Raw genomic sequence first — 9,697 nt, forward strand, 5'->3', positions numbered from 1 at the left:
CTGCTGTAGACTGTAAATTCATTCAAACATAATGATGAAAGAACAGTTCATCTTATAATATTAGAGGTGGTTGTCACTTTAAATATGTGAATCAAAGTTCATTACTCCAGAATATCATGTCACTACTATACAACATTCATATCATCATCATCATCATCATCATCATCATCATCATCATCATCATCATCATCATCATCATCATCACAGGTAACAGCAAGCTAAACTAAGAGTGTTCTCATGAAGACTTTGCTCACTTACCAATGAGTCCACAGAGGAGAAGCAGAGTGATGCAGGTCAAAGCCATGTCTGCTTCAATGTGAGAGTGAACACTACCTCCCTCTCTAGTCGCTCTTACTGCTTCAATGTGAGAGTGAACACTACCTCCCTCTCTAGTCACTCTTACTGCTTCAATGTGAGAGTGAACACTACCTCCCTCTCTAGTCACTCTTACTGCTTCAATGTGAGAGTGAACACTACCTCCCTCTCTAGTCACTCTTACTGCAGGGCTAACTGCTGCTCCTCCTCATTCTGAACACACCTCCTGTCCTATAAGCTGCTGTGTATCTATTGAGCAGAGTCAAATATACTGCATTCATATCTCTATCTACAATACATTACATACATATATTTGAATGAGTTTAATTTGCTTCTCTTTTCCAGTTAGGCATCAACCAAAGCCTATATTGTTGCTGATACTTCTGGTTTTTGTTTGTCCTCATATGTGGGCTATATACTGTATAGAGAGGCAAAGTGAACGTCACGTCCTGCTTCAGCACTGTACCAGAGATTTTCATCCACCATTTATTTTCCCATAGACATTTCGTAAAATGCTTATAAAAATAGTTGTATTTGGTTAAACCAAACGGTTCAGATATATTTAGAATCGGGAGAGACCATAGAACATTTCACTGAGACCAAAACTAAAAAAAACATTGAAAAAATATTTTCTTTAAATCAGAAGTTTTTTTTACGTTTTGGTCCGAGTAAAATGTTATGTGGTCTCTCCTGTTTCTAAATATATCTGAACCGTTTGGTTTGAACAAGTAAAACAATTTTTATAAGCATTTTACGAAATGTGTATGGGAAAATAAATGGCGGATAAAAATGTTTGGTACAGTGCTGAAGCAGGAAGTGATGTTCCACTTTGGCTCTCTATAGAATCAATAGATAGTTTTGTGCATTGTTTGTTGCAACTTCCACAAAGCGTAAGCCTCTCTTCACATCATTTTCCCACATAGCAATAGTTCAATTGATTTTTTTGACACAATCTATTCTTACTAATATTTGATCCAATATCCCACAAAAGACTTTGTTGTCTCACACAAGAGTTTCCAATCATGGAAAAGATCAGCCTGTGGATATAGTTGGTTGACTGTAAGTGTCATAATTGCTTTATTATTTACTGGTTCCATGCAGGGACTAATTTGCTCGACAGGAATGCTGCATATGAATTTCTGCTGCACAACAGGTGGCAGGGAAAAGACATTTTAGACATTTTTATAAGAGAGTGGAGTAAAGTCATGCTTTTATGTAAATATGAAAAAGCTATAAGGTGTGCAGAAAAGCCTATTCTAGAGCAAGGGTCTTTTTTCAATCCAAAGGAGGGATTGATTTTCTCATCCAGGTGCTTAAAATACATTTCTTAGGGGACCCCTGCAGATTTGGGGGCCCCAGGCTACTAGGAGAATCCGGGGCGTAGAGGCATATACATGGAGGAGGAGGGCGGTCCTTGTTTCTCTCTGCCTCCTAACACACACCTGACCTCACTCTTTCCACAGGGATGCTGTAGGAAAACTAGAATGGGTCCACAAATTAAAATGTAGGGAAAGAAGACTCTTTGGAAATTAACTTAATGAAATAATGTTGCAATGTTTTCTAACAGCCAAAAGTTGGTATTTTATTGTTATTCATATAATTTGAGATGAGGATAAGCAATAGAACTATGCACACAGGGAAGATTATTATATTGCTTTGAGAAAAGTTTGCATCAAAAGAAGAACAAACAAACGGAAGCTCAAACTGCTCATGGCTTTAACCAGTTTAATTTCGGCTGCGTCAAGCCGACACAACTGGAGAAGTATTTCCCCTACATGAGCGGTTTGATGGTGTGAGACTTTCAATGTGGTGAAAGATGACAGAAGTATTGTGCTGTGCTCAGGGGTGGACTGGGAGAATCGTTCAGGCCAGGAAATATAGAGTGAAATATAGCCCCAGTCAGGCAGTCAGGGCACTTTTTAATAAGCGGGTCTGGGGGTCTGAGCTATAAAGACACTTCCTGCATTCTGGTGAATTGTTGTGCACTGCTACCAGAGTGCAAATTACACAATGATAATGGAGGGGGGGGGGGGGGGGGGGGGCATAAAGATGGGAGGGGCCTAGGCAAATGCTGAGGGTTAAACACTTCATTTCCTGCATTGTGGTGTTTCTTTATGCACCTGCAGGCCATTTAGCAGGCCAGGCCACCGGTCAAACTCCCTATGCTCCCTAAGGCCAGTCCGACCCTGGCTGTGCCACTGAGTGGATACAACGAAATAGTACAACCAACATTTAAAAATAAGGAATTATCACGTACAAACCTACTACATGTACTTCAATGTCACTGATATCTTTATTGTGAAATGCAGCCCAAGACTTCATTTCCTGCATTGTGGTGATTTCTTTATGCAAGAGTGTCAATTTGTGTTGACATTCTTGCATAAAGGGCTTGCATAAGCATTGTAATAGTCTTCTACATATCAAGGTCAAACAGCATCGTGGGAATTTGAGTTGTCACCTAGAATGTGTCAACACTGTGCGCTCTAGTGGCTGGGGCCGTTTAACACTAGTGTGCAAAGTGTGACATGAAAGTCACAACTCTGCCTGTGCAGCACAAGCAGTTTTATTTCAGATTGGAGACTAGAACTGTTGTCTCCCAGTCTCATCTAAAATCACATATGTGTAATTGTAGGCAGTGCATAATGGGAGGATCAGTATAGAGTAGATACGGCGAGGGGGAAAATTGAAAAAAAATGATAATTAAAGGGCATGCCTATATAGGCTACTACAGAGTGGACAATATGAAAATAGGCTCAGCATTCAATGCACAACATACAATGTCGACCGCACAAGTACGGTCATCCATAAGCATCACATCCACAGCTGCAAAACCATGTCAAACGAACAATGCCAATATCACATCTAAGCACCATGTCAGTCAGCACAGCAATAACAATATCCAATATCACTGCCCCAAAATATGACCAAGTACAAACAACTGAAGGAATAACACTACTCATTTTTGGACAATAATTCTTTCTACATTTACATTGCATTGTATGTTTTCTTATTGTGCAAATAAAACATTATAAATGCATTCTTATATGTTAGTTAACATTTCTTGGTGCACGCAATTTTTTCAGAACATTTTTAACAAATGATGCTTTAAAAAAGAATGATGGGGACAAAATCTGCCATTTGAAGAAGTGACGGGGACACGTACGTCCCCAGCATCACTGATATTGTTTCATTAGGGCCCTGGCTCTTTTTAAAGTATTGCATCATAATTGAGGATGTATTGTGTGAGTGTAAAACGCCAAAAATGATATGTTATCAAGATGCAAAATATACAGTTTTCAGCTGGTGTGGTATTTATCGTATATCACGTGCGTTCACAGCTGATCCGATGAATAGCGTGTCGTTTGCAGATCCATCTAATCAGCTGTCACTAACAGCAAAAGACGGTGGTTTGTGGACTGGGTTTTTGGTGAATCTAAAAGGGGCTCTAGAGGCAACACAGTACTAGACACTGTTAGACTTGCTGGTGTTGCCTCAAAGAACAGATTGAGGTAGCCATTAAGACAAAGGTCAAAGTCTCCATCTCATCAATCGCTGTCTGAAGAGTTGAGGGAAGAACTGAACATTCCTCCAGAGGAAAATCACCCCTGGAGGTCAGATTGTCCTCTCCTCTGCCCCAGCCTCCCCTGACTCCTCTGAGCAACAGCCTGGCCAGAGCTCAGCTGTGAACGCTGTGGCCAGGAGGTGGTGGCCTGGGAAATGCCTGAGCACAATCACTTTGCCCTGGACCTTCAGAACCCATGTTCCTCTTTATCCACGAGCACAGCTGCCATCTCTGTCTTCCTCCAACACCTCCTCTACGTCCGTCGGTCCATGTCAGAATAGGAGGAGCAGGCACAGCCTAGCTGCTCTGTGGGCAGACAAAGTGCAGGAGTGAGTCAGGACCTCAGCTCAAACTGCTTCACTCCCAGGGTGGAAACATAATAAGCAGTCTGGATTCTTTCTTCAATAACAGAGGACTTAATTTGTTTAGAACAGCACATAAAGCACAGCACTATTTTTAAGATATTTTGGACCTGCTTTAAAATGATATCTATAATGTTATTGTGCTATGTTTTATACAATTGTTACAATTAATCAGGTTCATGCATTTTATTCTTTCTTAAAAAGAAAGTGGTGTGTTTTAAATTAATTATTTGAAATTGATAATTTAAACATTTTGAGAGACACAAATGAAGCCTGCGTTAGTTCATTCAAGACATGATGTCATAGGCTACGCCCCAGCTGTACCAGCTGACAGCTTCTGTTTGGTTCACCGTTTAACCAATTCTCCAATCACAGTCATTCTCACAACAAGGCGGTCCGTTTAAATATGGCAGCCTCTCACTCACTAATCTGTTCCCCACCTTGCTGATCGTTGCGGCTGCTGGCAACGCTTTGCCCCCTCCACCCCAGCCTCCACCTTTTAGATCAAATACTATCATGTATTGTAGCTCTGGAGTCTGCATGGCTCAAAAAATGAACATGTTTCCATGTCTTGCTTTTAGGCTCCCTCTTTTACTTTCCATGGTTTAAATGTATCTGGAATATTTTATTCCCATGGGGGATTCTGCTTTCTCTCCCTGCTCGGCGTAGCATGCTTGCTGAGCCGAGTTCAGGGAGAATTAAATTAATTAAATATTAAATTAATTCTAAGAGCGGAGCCTTCAACGCCAAACATAATTGTATGCATTGTATTCATAATACAATGAATGGTTAATTCTATGACTTGAGTGTTCTTGAATGAACTAGTGTTATCTCTGACATGCCTCGCTCTAGATCTCACTATTCTAGTCCACATGAGAACGTGTGCTGTCTCATATCAGCCCAGTAGCCCAGAGTAGAGCCTACTGCCTCTTTCACTTGTATATTACATTTACCACAATATAAATATGAAAAGTTTAAAATTCTATCACAGCATGACATCAGCAGGCCTCGGCTCACACTGTGAAGGGAGATGTTTCTTCACAGCAGAATAACACAGGAGAGAGCGATTTGCACCATCTAGGGGTGAGTCACATGAGTTTCTACATTGTTGTTTCTAGTGTGTTGTCATGTATATTATATGAGTGTTTTTGTGCAGCTGAATGAGTGAAGCTATTTCTTGTGTTGTGCATCAGCCAGGGAGCAGATTAGGAGGTTCTATAGATAATAAAATGGAGGTATAGAAGCCTTGTACAACTCAGTTGATTGTACTGAGTCATGCTTTGTGCCATCATGGGAACCAGTAGACAAACCAATCAGTGGCTGATGAGACAGTTACAGCAAAAAATAACTAATTTAGTCACTGACATCAAAATTAAACAATCAATTGCAACAGCCAAGGTAGATAATACAACTTTTATTTATGTACACCATGATATACAAACTGGATCTGTACATAAATACATATTTTTACTTCACCCAAACAATGATCAAAATCAGTGGCATTTTTACCCTTTTTAGGGGTTCTTGAGTACCCCTACATTTCATCTGAGCACCACAAGAGTCCTATAGCTTTACTGCCATGTCTGACATATGTCAGCTAGGGTATATGAGCTCCAGGGTCATAAAAAAAAGACCTGTAAAACTCCTCATAACACTGAGGGATAAGTTCAGCTTTGCAGTCTTTACCAGAGCTCATCTTGACCAGTTCACACTCGCTCATAACATTATAAAATAACATTTTGAATCTATATGCCTAAAGTAGTATTTCATGGGAATATTAACATATTTACATTCATCTAATATTGACCTAAACTATTAATTGGGATATCAAGGATAGTCTACTAAGAATTATGTGATCATGCTGGCAGCATTACAGTCAGCATGCATGTTGAGTTGCCCTAAGTGCTAACTAGCTAGCCACATTGCTTGTTCAGTGTCAAAAGTGCTGTTACACCCTTTTGGCAGCAAACAAAACCCTACTTTTACTGTTACGGCTTTCAGTTTTTGCTCAATTAAAACTTTTGATTCATATGATTTCAGTTGTGTCTTTTTAAATGAAAAGATCTCACTGAGACCTTTTAATTGATATAACTCATATTTGCCCCAAATCTCACTTACTTTGACTCGAATCCCTCGATATATATATATACACTGACGGAGCACTTTAAACACCTGTACAGTACACCTGCTTATTTATGCAATGATCCATTCAGCCAATCATGTGGCAGCAGTGCAATGCATGATCATGCAGATAGAGGTCAGCAGCGTCACATCAAACATCAAAATGTGCACTCAGTGAAGTATTTCTGAAATGGCTGATCTTTTTCACACACTACAGCAGTGATACACAACTTGTAGCCCGGGGGCCAGATGCGGCACGCGATAGGGTGCAGAGTGGCCCCCCCAACCATTTTCTAATTCACAATGAAATCTAATGTTCAATAAAGTTTGACTGAGCTCCAGCTAAATTGTCAAATATCACCACCTTCTCACCGCCCACACACTTATATGTACTTAACTAACCTAACCTAACTAACTAACTATCCTGTGTGCACAAAATTGTCAGACTAAACTCCAGCTGACACGCCAAAAACCTACAATCAAATACAGAAAAATTATTGATGTTTGTTTATTAACTGGCCCCTGGCCTCCTGTCATTTTGCAAAAGTGGCCCCCGGGCAAAGCAAGTTGAGTATCGCTGCACTACAGTCTCTTCTTCTTCTTCTGTGGTTTTTTATGGCAGTTGGCATCCTTTAAGTTGCATTACCACCTCTCTAGAATTGACACTGGTGTGAAAACCAAAAACACCCAGTGAGGGGTGGCTCTGTGGATGGAAATGTCTTGTTGATGAGAAAGCTCAGACTGGTTGGAGCCGACAGAAAGGCTTCAGTAACTCAGATAACCTCTCTTACCGTGTCGATTTGTCCAAAGTGATAACTTAGGACATAAGTGCCACATCACATCAATACGACATTATCATTATATGTGTTGTAGCATCAATGTCCTCCAGCCTTTTGGGTTTATTAGCACTGGCCATGTTCTAGTGTGGAACCACTGTACCGTAGATCACACTGGTCATGTTCTAGTGTGGAACCACTGTACCGTAGATCACACTGGTCATGTTCTAGTGTGGAACCACTGTACCGTAGATCACACTGGTCATGTTCTAGTGTGGAACCACTGTAGGCCTACCGTAGATCACACTGGTCATGTTCTAGTGTGGAACCACTGTACCGTAGATCACACTGGCTTCTGCTGCTTCAGTCTAATGGAAAAAAGCAGGCAAACACAAGCAAATTATGACATTAAATGAATGCACTAGCAGGAAAGAAAAGTAACAACAATAAAAAATACTAACAGCTTTGCAGTAATAGTAGTATTTTTTCATTGCTTTTCTATGATTTGAACAGAAATATTAAATAGTGGTTTGGCCTGTTAATGTGGACACAGCCTTGATGTTTACCTCCTGGACTTTCCTGTCTTTCACAACATTGCTGTGCAGAGCATCAGGATCAACATTGCTGTGCAGAGCATCAGGATCAACATTGCTGTACAGAGCATCAGGATCAACATTGCTGCACAGAGCATCAGGATCAACATTGCTGTGCAGAGCATCAGGATCAACATTGCTGTACAGAGCATCAGGATCAACATTGCTGCACAGAGCATCAGGATCAACATTGCTGTGCAGAGCATCAGGATCACTGGTCTGTGGGACCTACAAAGACCAATTTGAAATACGACATTAATCTCATGTCTTCGACTACAGTTACTTGACTTCCATTTTGTGTGTTCCTCTTTGAATATTATTAGTCCAGTCTAGTAGTTATTTATACCCAGCGAGCATAAAATGTTTTTTCAACGTTGATTTTTAGTTTAAATCTGGATGATATTGAGTTTGAACATCTAAGACATAATTTCACCCTCTTTTCAACCGGCTAAAATGCGGTTACAACGTCAACGTGTCAAAAAACACAATTTGGTGATTAATCATATTGTTAAAACATTTGTTGTAGCTTGAAATAGAGACAATATTGATAGTGAGTGAATTGGCATTTGTCCAATTTATTGTGTAACTGAGAGTTGAAATCTGGTCTACACGAACACTACACACACACACACACACACACACACACAACATAATTTTAGTCTGTTACATAATATAATAGTCTCGTACACATCACATAAAATAACCTGTCCTCCCGATCGTTGAGCCTGTGGTATCGTACAATTGTGTAGTCTACAAGTTGTGTGCGAGATAGACTATATGGGCCCTATCGTTGCAATCGGCGCAGAAACTGCGTTTAAGGCCTAGCGCTAGGCCGCCTAGCCCAGTTAGTGGGTGTGGACCAGCGCACTTGCTATCTTGGTATCGGCGCCACACGCAGCCTCAACCATTATAACCACGCCTTTTAAGCGTAAAATTATGCATAGTCCGCTCATTGGAGAATTGCAGTAAAGAGTCACACGCTTGCCTTTTAAGCTCCAATTCCTGGATAAATCCGGTAAAACCAGACAAAGCCAAGCGCTCTGCCCCCCCCCCTCCCTTCATCCAGTCTGTCTGTCTCCATATATAGCCTATTATTCCATATTATTATGCTTCTCAAACCAATCTAACTGCAGTTTAAATACTGCAAGCATGTAAATACCCTACACTATAACAAGATCAAAGTGAAAAGAATGTTCTAAATGCATCAGCTAGAAAAATATAGCCTATTAGATTGGTGAAAGTTTGTCCAGAAAGATATCATTTTCTCTCGCCTGCTGCAGGAAGGATGATGCACATAAATATACCCTACATTATGTAAAGTCATTGCATAAATGTGTTTTTATTGTTAAACTAAATGTGAAGTAGGGCCAAGTTATTTTTAGCGGACATCACAGTATAGCAGATGACAGTAGAATCGCGTTCCGCTGTCACTTATCTAAATCACGTTAAATCGACAAGAGTTATATATAGGCCCAGGAGGACATATATGTTTCACATAGGGTGGTGTTTTCATTTCTATGTTTTATTTGGTCCAATATTGAAATGTTCTACAATTGCAGGCTGTGTTACCATTACACATTATTTAGATCCTCCCTTAACTCATTGAGTGCCATGGACGAGTATGTTCGTCAATTGGTTTAGTAACGTAGAGTGCCAAGGACGAGTATGTTCGTCAATTGCGTTTTTTGACGGTGGGACGTGCATCAAAGCCAGATCCATCTCCTGTGAAAGTATGGTGGCTGTTGAATGTGTAAAAGCTATTTTAGGGACCCATTAGGTGGCGACAGTGCTCTCCAGATTACAGAAAGGCGAGGAAAAAACAGAGAAGAAGTCGTTGGGGAAACGGAAATCGCATCGCATCCGTATGCATCGATATGCATGAAGCATAACGTTAGCTGTGCCTGCAGCAGCCAATCTGCTCCCACAATTGAGCACCTCCGTGTCCGCTGCGATAGCCCATCCGCATGA

General features: G+C 40.6%; 1 protein-coding gene across 1 annotated transcript in view; it reads right to left on the minus strand.

Moving 5' to 3' along the window:
* LOC310784813 (uncharacterized protein) overlaps window positions 1-7,318 on the minus strand; it is a gene marked incomplete at both ends in the record, with an annotated part of 16,604 nt that extends 9,286 nt beyond the window's left edge. The window contains one exon of the mRNA XM_083645853.1: window positions 7,300-7,318. Coding sequence (XP_083501979.1) covers window positions 7,300-7,318 — 19 coding nt within the window. The remainder of the gene's footprint in view (window positions 1-7,299) is intronic.
* Between the last annotated feature and the right edge of the window lie 2,379 nt (window positions 7,319-9,697).

The sequence above is a fragment of the Poromitra crassiceps genome (genome assembly GCF_964638095.1).
Source record: "Poromitra crassiceps genome assembly, chromosome: 11".
Classification (NCBI taxonomy): Eukaryota; Metazoa; Chordata; class Actinopteri; order Beryciformes; family Melamphaidae; genus Poromitra; species Poromitra crassiceps.